We start from the raw sequence: 17711 nt of genomic DNA on the forward strand, positions 1-17711 counted from the left end.
ACCGAGTAAGGTCAGATTGTAATCTTATTAAAAGATGATCGCATCTCTTTAAGTGGCCAATCGTACGTTTCAATATGACGTACCTGCCCCAGGATAATGTTTGTATGAGTTATTCTCCCAGGCTTGTCCCTCTAGTACCCCATCTTGACCCTCCACAGCATATCTATTTTAATTGGGATGAAAGCCACCGTTTCATGGATGGCAGGTGCCTCGAGATGGACACGGAACAATAGTGGAGCTTTCCACTGTGATCAGGGGCAGATTTTGGGAACCACGGGCCCCCTGGGGTACGCTCATTGTAAAGGCTCCCCCCCACCCAACTCGCACATATGCCACCGCCATAGTCTGTGCTGAACACATTACAGGCATTTAGCAGACGCGCGTATCCAGAGCGACTTACACAACTTTTTGCATACAGTAGCATTCACATCGCATCCATTTATGCAGCTGGGTATATACTGACGCAATGCAGGTTAGGTGCCTTGCTCAAGGGTGCAACGGCAGTGTCCTTCCTGGGAATCGAACCTGTGACCTTTAGGTTACAAGACCAGCTCCTTACCCATTATACTACACTGCTGCCCTACACAACACGCATCATCACAGACTGAGCCACTTGTAAGCTGCAGAATTAAAGGGAACAAAAAAATAACAAGCTACCATTTTAAATATTGCGACATTAATATATCCATTGGCCTACACAAACGGTAAGAGCAAAGTTACAGAAAACGTTTAATGAGCGAACGGTGGCGAATGGATGAACGACGCCTTTACCTGCAGCTTGAAAAAACATTAGAAATCCTCACGTAGTGGTAAGCATCAGGGTGTGATGATTATAATGGATTCCACCAGTCACCCAGTACAGTACAGTGCTTCACACAAAGTTTAATTCAATTCAATTTTATTTGTATAGCGCTTTTTTTTATTTTTACAGAGAACTGTCGCAATGACACATTACAGAGCAAAAAGAGCAAATACATAGGGTAAAAAAAACTCACAGTGGGATAAAATCCTCAAACGGTAGAGAGAAAAAACTCTCAAATGGGAAGAAATTTCAAGAGGAACCTGGCTATAGAGGGGGAGCCCATCCTCCACTGGCCAGCCTGGTGTAAAGTAACAGAGTTCACCATGCCCCTGGCAATTTTTAATGCAAAATCAAACCAATCAAACAAAATTCATTAACTCTTTATGTACCGGTTTACCAGAAAGGTAGATAGTCATCTTGAAGTAGCAAAACTATTTCCCTTGGTTTGATGTCTTAATGTACTACGGATAACACCAAGCTGGATTTAGCATGTTTGAAAACACGCAACCCCAACTGAACTGTGCAGCAATAAAGTAGAATAAGGCAAGTAAAGCAGAAGTTACAGAGAATTGAGATACGTCATGAGATAGATAAAATGTTAAATAAACATATACTGTACATGGAATTCTTAAAATGAAATAAAAATACTGAAGTACACAACTGATATACAAAACTGAGATAGAAACCTCAAAATAAAATAAGTAAAACAGGATCATTATGAAATTGTTCAATGAGTTACAGTAGAAGTGTGTGTAGAAAGATCTTCATGTACAGTGTAATCGTGCACCACCAGTAACTGAATTAGAATTCAGTAAATCTGAATCTGTATTTCATAATTTGTTTTTTTTTCGGTCTTCAGTTTCATTAAGTTAAAAATAATTTCAAATTTGCAAGCTCTATTCAGCCTTCCAACTCTCGAACAGATCCAATTCAATTCAACCCTCCAAAAGCTTTTAAGTGTCCAAGGTAACGATAACGACATTAGTCTAACTTACATAGTAGACAGACAGTAGTCTGACTAGCAGTTAAAATATAAATACAGTAGCTTTGATGACTTTTACATTTGCTAAGGTGTGAAAATAATAATAATAGTAATAATAATAATAATAATAATAAAGTACGTAGTCAGCATGACAGAATTTGCGAAGTTTCACAGATCATTGCCGCTCGGAGCAGAAGCCTCCTGCCCTCAGGAATAGCCAATCAGAAGCAAGTGACGTGTTCCAGCAGATATCTGTGAACATATTTTTCCTAAATGCCTGGATTTTCACAAACTGAAAGCTTTGGAGATTCAAAAGCTTCTGGAGATTTGAAAACTTTTTGTGAGTCGGATTTGAAATTGTGTCATTTTTCAGAGTTGAAAGGTTGAATAGAGCTTTGCAAGTTTCAAATTCAACATTTAACTGAACTGAAACTGAAAACTGAAAAACATTCATTAGAATGGGTTCCATTCAAGTTCAGGTTTTTGAAATTCAGATTCAAATCACAGCATTCATTTTTAAAACTTTCAAATTATGAAATGCAAATTCTATGTAAACAACCATTTCAAAACGATATGTACAATTTCAAATTATGAAATACGATTTCAGATTTACCAAATTCAAATTCGATTGTTTTACATCATATTCATGTTTAACCGTGTCACCGTGGATTACCAATTTCCATCCCAAAAAAATCTGATACAGAATATCAGAAGGTTTCAATTATCCAAAAAGAAAAATGGTCTAGCGACAAAATAAAAAAACATAATAGAACAAGGCAATATATTTGACTTACAATGACATATATTATACATATGCATACTTGTCCAAGTGTCGGTCATTCGGTGTTATTTGTCCGCCCAACTTCATTAGGAGCTTCACAACCAGACCAGCCTGCAGACAAACACAATGACAAAAGGCCATTTCGTTTTTTTTTAATCAGTTTTTTTTTTTTAAATGTAATCCTCCGATACACCTGAAACACGCACAAAATCCAAGGTCTGCTTCACGTTTCATGTTATCGGGGGGGAAAAATACATTTTGTAGACTGGATAGGCATGTTTGTAACCACCACTAGTAAAGCTCCTCCACAGTGTTTTTCTCGTCACAACTGAAACAACATTAAGGAACACGGTGTGATCTTTGCTCTTTAGAAGTTGGTGGGGACGCAACGCTTCGCATTCGGGCCTTCCCCATTGGCTTAGACACCGCACATAACGGGTAGTTAATGGTTTTCGCCACGTTACTGAAAATGATTGAATGTTCACCTGCTTGGTGTGCACGATGAAGTTGATTTTGTTTTCTGGGCTGTGGGTGTGGAAGTACTGGTCCGCCTGACCCAGCTGCCACATGAAGGTCCCGTACTTCAGGCTTATGAGTAGCATCTGATGAGAGACACAAAAACAGCTTGTACGATTCAGGGGGCACCGTGCACATAAAATAACTTCCGGGGCACACGATAATAAATGAGATTAATACGACACTGATTACCTTACATTCGATGTCTCATTAATGCTAATGTTCCACACTTTTTTGATACATCAGCTACAAGTCGTTAAAAGCGGTAAAACAACGGTTTGGCTCGGGTTCATTGATTAAATGCAAAACAGACTTCACCGAGGCCAGCGATGGTTTGCGTGACTTGAAACTGACGTGGTTCCAAGACTCAGTGAGTCTTAGGGCTGGGGTTCCTTTGACTCAGCGAGGCTGATTTTGTGGATTGCGTGATTCGGGTGAAGCTAATGCCAGTTTGTTCATTTGACCCGGAAAGGCTATCGTGTCATCGGTGAGGGACGGCGCGGTCGGCGCACACCTTGGTCTCCATGTTCATCAGGTGCAGGCCCTTGGCGTTGACCGCGACGTACACGTGGATGACCTTGTGGTTGCTGGAGCTGGCCTTGGTGAAGACCTGGCCGGTGAAGAAGGCGGCGCCGTAGGTGGGGATGTCCCAGCAGTTCAGCAGGAACAGGCGCTGGAGGTGGTGCATCTCCTTGCTCACCCCCTCACTTGTGCTGAGGTTCTGGGGGGGAGGGGGAGCAGAGGCGGGTCTTAGGGCTGGCGAAAATGCTAGGGGGGGTCTCTAGTGGCGCAGTCCGCAGAGCGCTAACCACATGCTCAGTGTGAGCCGCGACATCGGCGGTTCGACTCCGACCGCCAACCTTTGTCGCACGTCTCTCCCTCTCTCTCCTCCTAATTCTTCCTGTCTCTCTCCGCTGTTCTATCCAAATAAAGCTAAAAAAAACGCCCCCCCCCAAAAAAAAAATAAAAAATTTTTAAATGCCATTCTCACCGTGCAAAGCATGCTTTATTTATCAGTACGCCATACTGAACAGTGAAAGTCAAGCTTGTCTATGACTGATTTGATCGACAGCACAGATTCAGAGTTAAAAAGCCTGGCAGCACGTAAAAAAGAATAATAAAAAAATAACCTTGTATTCATGAAGAATCCTGTTCGTCCAATGGTGTGCTTTGCTCTTTACCTTGGATATTGGAACGATGGATTTCAGATTTTCCTCACTGGAAAACAGAAAAAAGAAACATCTGAAGTTGTAGAACAAACAAGGAGATAGTTCACGTTACCCACATTATACAATTATTGACCACGTTTAAGGCTATCGTCTCGTGCCACGGACGTAGACAAGCAGCGATATTCCCGCGAGCGACGTCGCTCTCACTGACTTGAGAAACCCCTGCTTGTGTTTCTTGCTCTCGTAGTTTCCGTAGATGATCTGCAGCAGCAGGCCGGCCAGCGTGATGAGCTTGCTGTCGGGCGAGGGGTAAAACCCCTTCAGCAGGCAGTGCCGAGCCTCGTCGAACAGGATGAGGATGGACAGCGGGTCTTCAACCTGCCGCGGAAATGTTTAATCATGACATAGTCCCCATTCCAGGGATCCACAAACACCAACCCCACAAAATAATTTTCTCAGGGGAATGCTGAAAGTTATCCGGGAAGAAGTACAAAAATACTAAATTAGGCGGTGCTACTGTGCTGCATTTCAGTGAGTGTGTAGCGTTTAGGATCAGACCTTCTTCTCCACGTCCAGAGGGAGGCAGACGTCCCTGCGCAGGAAGAGCTGGGGCGTCTCGCGCTGGGGGTCCAGCACGGTGAGGTCCGAGACGATCTCCGTCCAAATGCGCAGGTGCTGCAGGGGCTTGTGGTACGGCTTCAGCTGCAGGTCTGAAGAAAACGCAGGGGACATTAGCCACGGAGAGCACAGAGACCACACAGAGACGGCACACACGGGTTTACACGCAGAGGTCAGGGGTTTATACACAGAGGTCGCGGGTTTACACGCAGAGGTCGCGGGTTTACACACAAAGGTCGCGGGTTTACACACAGAGGTCACGGGTTTACACACAGAGGTCACGGGTTTACACAGAGAGGTCGCAGGTTTACACACAGAGGTCACGGGTTTACGCAGAGAGGTCACGGGTTTACGCAGAGAGGTCGCGGGTTTACACACAGAGGTCGCGGGTTTACACGCAGAGGTCGCGGGTTTACACACAGAGGTCACGGGTTTACGCAGAGAGGTCACAGGTTTACGCAGAGAGGTCGCGGGTTTACACACAGAGGTCGCGGGTTTACACACAGAGGTCACGGGTTTACACACAGAGGTCACGGGTTTACACACAGAGGTCGCGGGTTTACACACAGAGGTCGCGGGTTTACACACAGAGGTCACGGGTTTACACACAGAGGTCACGGGTTTACACACAGAGGTCACGGGTTTACACACAGAGGTCACGGGTTTACACACAGAGGTCGCGGGTTTACACGCAGAGGTCGCGGGTTTACACGCAGAGGTCACGGGTTTACACTCAGAGGTCGCGGGTTTACACACAGAGGTCGCGGGTTTACAGCAGAAGGAGAGCTGCGGGGGAAACCACCCTTACTTAGGTTCTCGGAGCAGATCCAGATGGTGAAGTACTGCTGGGTCTCCTGAGACAGCCGCATGCCCTCCATGATCTGCCGGACCGACGTGTTGTTCCCGTGCTTCAGCTCCACCGAGCGGTACGACCCGTCCATGCGATAGATCCGCACCTTCTCGTACTGCCCAACAGAGATCAACGAAATAAGGATTCAAACAAAACCTGCTCGGAACCCACGGATTACGTGAAACTAAACTTAAGCGCCGACAAGCTGCCAGCTACCAGTGTGTCCAGCATCGATTCCAAATGCTGTCTGCAACGCCAGCAACGATCATTAGGCTACTGCGATAAAGAAGGACGCATGTTTCCGGCTGGACTACAAATCCATCCATCGGGACACAAGTTTGTTATTTTGCTTTGTATTTTTCCTTTATTATTTTTGACAGTACTCTGGGTGGAGATGTGACCATTATTCTGACTTTTGGTTTCAGACTATTGGCGAACTGTCCGAAGCCTCCCCAAGCCCAGTACCCTTCGAAGACCGGCCAGCTTTCAGTTAGATTTGGGTAAGCAGAGAGGAACCGGAGTAACTGGTCAGGTTGCAGTACGCTTCCCTTGCCCATTTCCTTCATCATTTACTCTGTAACGATCTGACCCTAGATCGGGTTGTAACATCAATCATCTTCAATCATCAAAAACTAACACAAAGGTTTTGCTTGGTTGACATTTCCACAGCAAGATTACATAATTGTTTTATGAACACAAAACATTTTGTTAATAGTAACAAAAAGTCCAAATTTCTCAATAATTGGTGTGACCATCATTTGCTTAATTACAACTTGTATACTGTTTGGCAGTGATGCAGAGTTAATGCGTTAACGGACTCTGATCGTGTTGGAAGCTGGACTAGGAAGAGGATGATGAAGGATGCGCTCACGGGCTTGTTATTGGCTTGCTGGAGCAGTTTCGCTGCCTCCTCCCATTCGTTCTGCTTGTTCTCCTCGCAGACTTGCAACGGGGATCTTTTCTGCTGATCTTCAATGTGCTGCAAGTTAAAGGCATACACAAACAATGATTCCTGTGCACGCCATTCTGTGCAGTGGTTGTAATATAAAGCACTAGACTAGACAAATGTAATTATTTTACAGACCTACAATGGGAAAAAAAACAACTGATCCTGAATTACAATCTATCTAAAAAAAGAAAACTTTTTTTTACAGTGTATTATCAAACAGAAAAAAGAAAAAAAAATTATAAAAAGAAAATGTCTGTTAATGACAATCAGTGTCCTAAAAAACAGGCTATCAAGCTATTCATTCCAACAATGGGGGGAAAAAAACACTGACCCTGAATTAAAATTTAACTAATTAAAACTTTTTACAGTGTATTATCAAACAGAAAAAAGAACAAACAAAAAAAGGAAAGTATATTAATGACAATCAGTGTCCTAAAAACAGGCTACCAAGCTACCATGTTTTCATTAACACTTCAGAATCCAGAGACGACGAATTTGGGCGTTAAGACTTTAGAAATTAATTTTACTCCAGCCTGTAAATACAAAACTTAAAGCCCCTAAAGGGTCATGGGTGAGGATGAGAAAAAGAAAATACTTTTGCCAATAGAGCACAGAAAAGTATTTGACCCAGGTCTGGTACACTTGCCAGCTGCGAGGAGTTGGGGAAAAAGGGTGTGAGGGTGTGAGTGTATGAGGGTGTGAGTATGTGAGTGTGTGAGGGTGCGAGGGTGTGAGGTTGGATTCAAATGCAGCCAGAACCTTACCCTGTCTATTTTGGGGTATGCAGCCAGAACCTTACCCCGTCTATTTCGGGGTATGCAGCCAGAATCTTACCCTGTCTCTTTTGGGGTATGCAGTCAGAGCCTTACCCTGTCTATTTCGGGGTATGCAGCCAGAACCTTACCCTGTCTATTTTGGGGTATGCAGCCAGAACCTTACCCCGTCTATTTCGGGGTATGCAGCCAGAATCTTACCCTGTCTCTTTTGGGGTATGCAGTCAGAGCCTTACCCTGTCTATTTTGGGGTATGCAGCCAGAACCTTACCCTGTCTATTTTGGGGTATGCAGCCAGAACCTTACCCTGTCTATTTCGGGGTGCTGCAGAAGGAGCTGGACAATCTCAGAGTGGCCCCCACCAGCCGCAAAGTGCAGGGGCGAGCTCAGCTGCCCGTTCAGCAGGTTGGGGTTACAGTTCCCCTTCTCCAGCAACATCTTGGTGGCCTCCACCTTACCGTACCTAAAAGGTGTATGCAGCACGTGGACGAAAAAAAAAAAAAAACACCAATGTTGTCATACAGACTTTTCATATTTTCGTATCTTCGTGCAATACAGAACATGAGGAATTGCAATACCAGTCCTGACAGGTAGATTTATGTTCCATGTTTGTCCCCCCCCCCCCCAAAACTGCACACTGCACACTGACAGGATACACATCTGAACAGAGACCTGTAGTCAACCCTACCAATTATGATTTATGAAACTAATGAGCTTGACCTTGATATTGAAGTTGTGAGGAAAAAGTCGGCCATACCCCAGCAAATGGCCCCAATGAAATAGAACCCATGTACCAACCAGCACGCATAGTGAATGGGGGCCCAGTGGTCACTGTCCAGCTGTTTGACGGAGAAGCCGCTGTCCAGCAGTTTGGAAAGCAGGTCCGTGTCCCCTTCGCACGCACTCCGATGCAGCGGGAAATCGTCCACCCACTGCCGCTCCCTAAAGAGGCGACGGACCAGCACACAAAAAACGCACATTCACAGCACGGAAATAACGTCACAACCTAACACTGTGCACAATATCCTAACATTTTAACAGGAATGGCGGCAGTGTAGCATAATGGCTAAGGAGTTGGTCTTGTAACCTAAAGGTCGCAGGTTCGATTCCCCGGTAGGACACTGACGTTGTACCCTTGAGCAAAGGTACTTAACCTGCCACTGCTTCAGTATATATCCAGCTGTATAACTGGATACAACGTAAGTCGCTCTGGATAAGAACGTCTGCTAAATGCCTGTAATGCAATGTAATGGAATGGGCAAGGAAATACAAAATAAGATGCACTCTGTAACACTCTCTCACTCTGTAACATTGTATTGGGAAGCCCCTCTCGTACTTTAACACTGCACTCCCAAGAAGCCTAAAGAGGACTCTCGCTGAGTTTAAACACTCATTGTGTCGCTCATAGCCACACGTGTGCTGTGTTACTGCTCAGAACAGCTTCCCTCACTCCCGGTTTAAAATTCCGGGACGTTCTGCCTGTCGTGTGACGCTTTTCAGGGGAGACTCTGCCGCTCGGTAAACGCGCTGTGCAGGAGGTCATTACCCTACTCGACAACGCTCGCGTGCGGGACAGGCTCTTTCATCGCGCGACCCTCGGCCTTACTTGTCGTCTGCCACGTTGCTCACGCTGTGCTGCCACTTCTCCCTCTTTGGAATCTGTATTTTGGAGTAGTCCGGAGCGCCCAGGCCGAAGTAGGGGTTAATGATGACCTTATCCACCTAGAAGGGGAAGGAGAGGCGCGTTCGGTTTCGTTCACGGAGGCCGGTGGAAAAAGTGAACCGCACGAAAACGATAAATGTTGTGGTAGCTCACATCTTTTAAAAGCCCCCAGGGGAAACGGGAATTCTGCATAATAAAACGAGGCGTGTCCTGCACACTCTCCGGCCACTGATTTTATCCATTTTCAAATCTACTGCGGCACATCTGGGCCACTAGGGTAAGCTTAAAGGCAAAGTTCGCTTTCCGGAGCTCGGCGATATCGGTGACGTGATTTGTGTGTGCAACGAGGGATGTTTACAGAAGATTCTCAGGGTTTTCCGGGGCTGGTCACAATGGCTGGTGTAGATGCACTGGATTGTTTGTTGGGTGGGCCAGCAGGGGGCAATCTTCCCTCTGGTACAAATAAACCCCAATGCCCCAGTGCAGTGACGGGGACACTGTGCTGTAGGAGATGCCGTCTTTCGGATGAGACGTTAAACCGAGGTCCTGACTCTCTGTGGTCATTAAAGATCCCATGACACTTATCGCTAAGAGTAGGGGGTTCCCCGGTGTCCTGGCCAAATCTCAGATCTGGCTCTCGCAAGAACTTGCCACTAAAAAAAAAAAATCATCCCCAGACTTAATTGGCTTAATAAATGTTCTCTCCCTCTCCACCTTCGCTAATGTGTGGTGACGTTCTGGCGCAGATTGGCTGCCGTGCATCACCCAGGTGGGTGCTACACATTGGTGGTGGGTGAGGTGAGTTCCCCTTCACTGTAAAGCACTTTGAGCATATGGAAAAGTGCTATATAAATGTAATTAATAATAATAGTAATAATGAAGCAAGAAAGCACTTCAAGTAACTCCTAAGGAGGTTATACAGATATACATTATGCCTTCATATGTTTTACATGTGTATATATCCCACATATCCAACAACATGTGAATTTTATTCTTCAATAAATTAGATTTAATCTTATTTTTGGTTGAAACCATTTCCTATGGTGCCAGGATTTTGCTGCGCTCAAAGAAATATTGCTTTCTAATATCAGCATAATTTCATGTGGAGAGAAGCAGATTACTGCACAATGACCTGACATATAAATATTTATATTTATTTGTAGCAAATGGGGAGTGAATGTATGTGAAGACATGCAGCAAACCCTCACAATCACAGTCCCCATTGGCCATAACTCCTTAAGACTGGCAGCAAGGAATTTCACCAGACGTGCGTTCAACATGGTGAGCGTTAGCTAATGTTCGCAAACATATTCAAACTTTTCTCTGTTCGCCACAAACGTTAGCTAACAGTCTGAAAAAGTAGTGTGCCACAAACAAAACTGACTGATGACAGGAAAGACACAAAACACAAAGGCTGCTCATTTCATCCTGAAACGTGAGAGAAAAGTATTTAAAATGTCCCTCACTGCAGATAAACTCTCCACGCCAATTGAAAACATACCCTAATACAGTGTTTCTCAACCCCAGATGTCTCCCTGCTCCAACGCACCTGATTCAAATGAATGGGTCATTATCAGGCTTCTGCAGAGCTTGATGAAGACCTGTTCATTTGAACCAGGTGTGTTGGAGCAGGGAGACGTCTGAAGCATGCAGGGCAGTGGGTCCCCAGGACCAGGGTTGAGAAACACCGCCCTAAAACCGAATCGACACCAGAAGTCCCAAAAAGTAAACTCTCCCCTGAACAAAACAGACACTAACAGCGCAGTTAGTGACCTGCGGCGAAAAAAGGCCCCCTCACTCGGTTTGTGTACTGCAGATCGGAGCCATAGAGAGGGTTCTGGATGCACATGTCCGCCTTCTCCAGGGACATCATCTTGCTCTTGATCTCGAGGGCCGTGTAGCCCACGTGGAGCGTCACGTCGTGCTGCTTGCTTTCCGTGCCGTAAGCCGGGTTGCCGACGTCCATCTTCACCCTGTCTGCTGGGGTGGGTCTGAACAGGGCAGGGATGGCGTGAGGAACCATGTGCTGTTCTGCCAGCCACCTGAGAAGGACGAAAAAACGCAACGCCACTTCTCAATAGTCGTACATGGAAGCCATTTTAAATCAAAGGCCAGGGTCTGAAGCTTACTTCATCGTGATGGCTTCGTTCACAAGATGCTGGTTATGTGAAAATTCCACGTGTATCTAAAATTACAATGGGCGGTAGAGCCTTCTCTCATAGAGCACCTGTCTTATGGAACAATCTCCCTTTGTATGTGCAGGCTTCCGACACTCTCTGTCTTTAAGTGTATGCTTAAAACGTACCTCTTAAGTCAGTCCTATACTTGGCAATAGTTAGCCATTCCTGTAGTCCCATAATTTCGTTAAATGGTCAAGTACTGTACAATCACGGAGTCTATGAGATTAAACACGGACGTCTGGGCTCGGTAGGGAGCTTAGCGTTAAGTGCCAAGCTCGCATCAATGGAGTGGACACGGTAGTTAGCTCAGCCTCAAGTGTCACGCTGGCCCTACGGAGTTGACACACTAGGTAACTTAGCATCAAGTGTCAAGCTGACCTTAAACTTATCTTCTCTGTTTCTCTTTCCATGGGGCTCTCGCCCTTTATCTTGCCAAAGACCGCTCCAGCCTGTTTCCTCGGGTTGAATTCTCGGGATCACTTCCAGTCCTGTCCTTCGCTTCATGGTCATGGACTGCTTCAGCCCTGTTCCTCCCCTGTCCACGCCTTGATGCGGTCTGGAGCTCCAGATCCATCATCCGGCTCCTCTAAACTGCACTATTCTGAACTATACCACTTGGTCTTCCACTTGCTATTATTCTTGTTAGCTTTCACCTCAGCTGTAACTTGCTTAACCCATTTTATTTTCCGTCTTCAACTTAACACCAGGCTGGCCAGTGGAGGATGGGCTCCCCCTCTATAGCCGGGTTTCTCTCAATATTCTCCCCATTGGGGAGTTTTTTCTTGCTGCCGTTTGAGGGTTTTCTCCCCACTGGGAGTTTTTTACCTTATGTACTTCCAATTTGGGGGTTCAGGTCTGGTGTTTGCACTTTTTGCTGTCTCCTGCCTTGCTACTCTGTAAAGTGTCTTTGTGACAGTTCTCTGTAAAAAGCGCTATACAAATAAAACTGAATTGAATTGAATTGAATTGAATTGAAGCATACTTGTCCAAGGCTAGAAGCATCTTGGATGTCATGGACGAGAAGTGGGTGCTGGTCTCATTGCACACACGCATGATATCTTGAAGGCAATAGAAACTTGGAGCCCCAGGACTGCATATGGGCTTACTATTGTCTGCGATTAGAGAAGAAACACAATGTAAGCGTATGACGGGCCAGAGCATTCTGATTTTAAACAATAGTGCATTACAAACAGTGATAATTGTAGTTGACAGCTGTTAACAAATCAATCATTTTTCATCAATTCTTAAAAATAAAAACATTACAAAACGTAAGTTTAAATATAATAACATTGTTGACAGGACAAGGAAAAAGTGAGGAACTTTACCTCAATATTTCTCTTATAATTTGAGTACAAAATCAAGCTGATGAACAACAATGGTATTTTTTCAGACGTGGTGTTTTTGGCTGGACCGCAACAGCGGGGCCAGCCCTACAAACGTGAATGTCTGTGACTGAGTGAGTGATGAAGTTACACCACTGGTCGGCCGGATCACGTGTGTTAGGTCCACCCATATACTAGGTTTTGACCTGGTCTTGTTTATACACACACACACACAAATTATATTATATATATATATATATATATATATATATATAGAAAGAAAGAGAGAGTGAGCCTACTCAGTGATTTCACATTACGCCATACCATCAATGAATAAAAAGATGTGAGGCATGGTCCCACCTTTGACATTGATTGGCACAATAAATAAAGAGGCTTCTTTTCCCGCACTTTCCCCATCGAGAGGGAATTTCTTCATGTGCACCACACGCTTTCCTGAAAATAAATAACCGCCATCATACGCAGTTTGTAGAACACACAGCATTTCCAGTTTTTAAATAAAAATGCCCTGGATCACTCAGACTTTCCAGAACAAATTTCCCAAAAAACGTTTCAATGCAGCGTTGGGTTTAAAATGGATGACTGAAATCACATACACAGACAAGCGACAAATTAAAAGAACAGCTCAAATAAAAGAGTGGAGAAACGTACAGATGCTTCCACACCGGTGTACTGCATGACACAATTAAGCAGTTAAAATCCTATCGTGCTCTGTGGAATGTATAAAAATGCTGAGCAGGCCCAGTTGACCTCAATTTTGGATCAGACATTTTTGCTTAATTTCTTGCTCAAGGGTGCAATGGCAGTGTCCTACCGGGGAGTCGAACCTGCAGCCTTCAGGTTACGAGACCAACTCCTTAGCCATTATATTACACTGCCATCCTATGACCTGCCACAGCCCGTCGAGACCATATACTTGGCGATTAATGCACCATGAATACAGTTGGTTCACCGGCACAAGTCAACATAGCAATACAATATTTGTAGTAGCCCGTAAATAAATGTTTCAAAACACATAAAACACAGAATAATCTAGCATAATATTTTGAATGTAATAACATATCCACTCCAGTGCATGGACCAGTGTATTTAGCCTACCTATGAAACCCTGGTTGTTGGATATAGGTTTGGTTGTTTCATCAACATATTCCAGAATAGACCTGGAAATGTCACTGTCTGCTTGGATTTTGGTCCCCAACAGAACCTTCTTCCTTCTCTTCTCCTTTCCTTCTAGAGGGACTTCTATCAAAAGTATCTGTAGAGACAAAAATCATACAGAGTTCCTGTGAAGTTAATGCTGTGTGAATACTCAACACAGCCCAATGGCCTTTTTCATTCTACGAATGTACACTATGTGACCAAAAGTATCTGGACATCCCTTGGTCTGGGGCTGTTTCTCATTGTTTGTGCTAAGACCTTTAGTTCCAGTGAAGGCAACTCTAATGCTACAGCATATATAACCACATTCTAGATGATTCTGTGCTTCCCCAACAGTTTGGGTAAGGCCCTTTCCTGTTTCAGCATGACAATGTCCCCGGGCACACAGCGAGGTCCATATAGAAATGGTTTTGTCGAGAGCGGTGTCAGAGAACTGGCCTGCACAGAGCCCTGACCTCAACCCCATCCAACACCTTGGGGATCAATTGAAAAGCCAACTGCGAGCCAGGCCTAATCGCCCAATCATGTGCCCAATCTCACTAATGTTCTTCTGGCTGAATGGAAAGAAAAATCCCTGCAGCAATGCCCCAACATCTAGTCTAAAGCCTTTCCAGAAGAGTGGAGGTTATCATAGAATCAAAGGGTGGACCACCGCCATAGTAATGCCCATAATATTTAATGAGATGTTGGCCTAAGATATCACCACCAATTAATCAGGAAACTCTTGAAAGATATTAGATAATTAGTTAAAATAGGAATGAAATTTGAGTAACTTGGTACACTTTCTTGATTTGTTTGTCAAACAACAGAACTAAACTGAAAATGCAACCGGGCAGGAAAGAAATACAATAAATAAAGTGGAATGCGGAATAAATAGGAATCCACAGGCCTAAAACCATGATTCTACAGAGAAATAAATTATTTTTAATACAGAACATAAAGGTGCTTACTTCATAAGCTTTAGCTTTGTATTCTTTGCAGTTCAGGCTGACTATATTCTTCGGGCGAATGACAACGATAAACGCATCCTCAGCGTTATGCTTGTCACCCATCGTTTGCTTCAGCTCGCATCAAACATCCCAAAGAAGCATGTCTTTTTCTTTTTCAGTATCATCAGACCTGGAACATTAGAAAGAAAATATCAGGATGTTAAAAACAACACCATAACAAGAGCAATAACAATAATAACGACAACAACAACAACAACAATATATAATAATAATAATAATAATAATAATAATAATAATAAATATTTAAGCAGCATCAGTAACAGTTGGCAAACTCAATTAATCTATGATGATGATGGAGGACACCTGCCATTTTGCTAGCTTGCTAATGCAGTAGCAAGATTGTTGGTTAGCGCTATTGTGCAATGCAGCCATAATAATACAGACCTTTAGCAGATGCTCTTATCCAGAGCTACTTACACAACTTTTATATAGCATCCATCTATACAGCTGGTTATATGCAATGCAGGTTAAGTACGTTGCTCAACAGCAGTGTCCTACTTGGGAATCGAACCAATGACCTTTAGATTGCGAGACCAGTTCTTTACCCATTAAACCACACTTCCGCCTTAATACCTAATAATACCTAATGCAAGAAGCATGCTTGTTGTTAGCTACTTTATTAGCCTGGCCAAATTAGCTACTTCAAACAATTTATGAGTTTTCGTGACTGAAATGCAACCCATCATTCAGTATTGTAAAAAATCTACTTCATTGGGCCTGTTGCATCAGTGGAAATGGTAATAGTCACTGGATCGTTTTTTTCCAATGAAATTCCGTGCACTGTGTCGAGGAAGATTGGTTATAGACAACAAATTGTAGACAAAATGTGTACCTTCCCAAAACTTCTGGACATTATTTTTCACATAATTTAACATAATACAGAAATTAACGGGCATGCAAACGTGTGCAACTGATACATTTAAGTTATAATAAAATGTATTGGTTTCAAATATTTAAGGACGAAAATGTTTAACTTTCGCTAGCTAGCTATCGATACGAAGTCTACAGCCAACTCAGCTGAAAAGTAACGGTAACGATCGATAACTCGGAGCGGTCACGCCCAGGAAACGAATTTTACACAAATGATTATGTCCTGTTACCGGCTAGCTATAATCTCAAAAGAAAAACGATTTACACGACTAAAAAATCCAAAACGATTTACAATCCGCTGTTCAGAGCAATGTTATAAATAATAAGTTATAGAATGTTATGGAATAAGTTACTGCTTTCGTGCTGCGACCTAAACTCTTAGCCAACTTTCACTAAGTTAGCCATTGTTGACTAGATAACGTTAAAACAACACTTGCCTGAATATATTTTTCCAAAATGAAAATTAAACCAGTCAATCCACTACGCGTGTATTGCAAGAGTGAGAAGAACCACCAAACCAAAACATCAGTTTGTGTTTCCTGATTAACATGTCCCCGTCGTTACAGGGAAGTCTACAGTAGGACCGTAACTTCCGGTAACCACCAGAGTGAGGAATTTCACAATAAAAGTAAAAACTTTGGCTTTCATAGTTTTCATCTTGTAGTACTGACACAAAAATGCATCTTCACATGTAATCCTGCAGTCATAACATTATTTGGTTATTGAACATATTTACAAGTCTTCATGAATAAATATAATCAACCAAAGAATTTCTACTTTTATAACTCAAAATCAGTTTTTTGGTGAAAAACACCCAGTTTTTCAGTCATTGAAAAAGGTTTCAACCCTGAACTTGTTATTTTAGGCCTATTATTCCCTTTTTTCCAAGAAAGTTAGTCTACAGAAGACTTTGATTTTGGTTTATCTTTTATTTCGGGCAAAAGGTCACAGCTTTAAATTAAAATGCTGGACTTTTTCTTATGCTTCTAGGCGTATTTTGACATGTATGGTCTAACCTGGAAAATTAATCTTTTTTTTTTGGTCTTCCCATTGTATTTTTGTAAATTAATATGTTGAGTAAACTTTTGGCATTTCTGATTTTTGCCTGGTGGCCAAAACACACTAGTAGCAAACTTATCACGCAGTTACACACCAGCAGCACACTTACCACACAGTTACATACCAGCAGCACAGTTCACTACCACAGAGTTCTTTCACCCCCACCCCCTCCCCTCAGGACAGACCCCACAATGTTCTCTTACCCCCCCTCAGTACTGACCCCACAGTCCCCCCCTTCCCCCTCAGTTCCGACCCCACAAACTCCCCCCCATCTCAGTACCGACCCCTCCCCCTTTGTGAGCTCTGGAGAAGGTGGCACTGAAGGTGGAGCCTCAGCCTCCGCTTCAGATCTCAATGGCTAACCTCTCCCCCTGAGCGCCCTCCGCTGGCTGCAATTTTAATAAATAGAATTATTTTATATTCAGATATGTAAATTGCATATTCAAATTTATACCGGTGATCTTTTACATAGATAGTGTACGTGTATTCATATTTGATATAAAAGGTTTATGATAGTGCATTCATTAATATGCTATAACAGGTTTAAGGTTGTGCATTCATTAATATGCTATAACATGTTTATGACAGTACATGCATTAATATGCTATAACATGTTTATGACAGTACATTCATTAATATGCTATAACAGCTTCATGATGGTGCATTTATTAATATTCTATAACACATTTCTGACTGTACATTCATTAATGTGCTATAACAGGTTTATGACTGTGCATTTATTAATATGCTATAACGTTTAAGACTGTGCATTCATTAATATGCTATAACATGTTTATGACAGTACATTCATCAATATGCTATAACAGGTTTATGACTGCATTTATTAATATGCTATAACACATTTCTGACTGTACGTTCATATATGACAGTGTATTCATACACATGCCATAACACACTGTATTATTGGGTTAATTGTTTATATTTTTGGCGCAGGTGTGCAGAACCAAAGCGAGGTCGAATACTGTTTGGC

General features: G+C 43.2%; 1 protein-coding gene across 1 annotated transcript; it reads right to left on the reverse strand.

Moving 5' to 3' along the window:
- Window positions 1-881: 881 nt before the first annotated feature.
- On the reverse strand, window positions 882-16231 carry krit1 (KRIT1 ankyrin repeat containing). Its single transcript, XM_064348864.1, has 17 exons — window positions 16074-16231; window positions 14732-14874; window positions 13722-13878; window positions 12966-13058; window positions 12266-12395; window positions 10902-11145; window positions 9047-9162; window positions 8239-8382; window positions 7747-7903; window positions 6590-6697; window positions 5677-5833; window positions 4809-4960; window positions 4462-4628; window positions 4212-4299; window positions 3596-3802; window positions 3051-3167; window positions 882-2676 (listed from the first exon to the last, which is right to left on the reverse strand). Exons 2-17 carry the CDS (start codon window positions 14831-14833, stop codon window positions 2590-2592), a joined length of 2226 nt encoding a protein of 741 aa, XP_064204934.1. The 5' UTR covers window positions 14834-14874; window positions 16074-16231; the 3' UTR covers window positions 882-2589.
- Window positions 16232-17711: the final 1480 nt, after the last annotated feature.

This window comes from Anguilla rostrata, chromosome 8 (genome assembly GCF_018555375.3).
Source record: "Anguilla rostrata isolate EN2019 chromosome 8, ASM1855537v3, whole genome shotgun sequence".
NCBI lineage: Eukaryota > Metazoa > Chordata > Actinopteri > Anguilliformes > Anguillidae > Anguilla > Anguilla rostrata.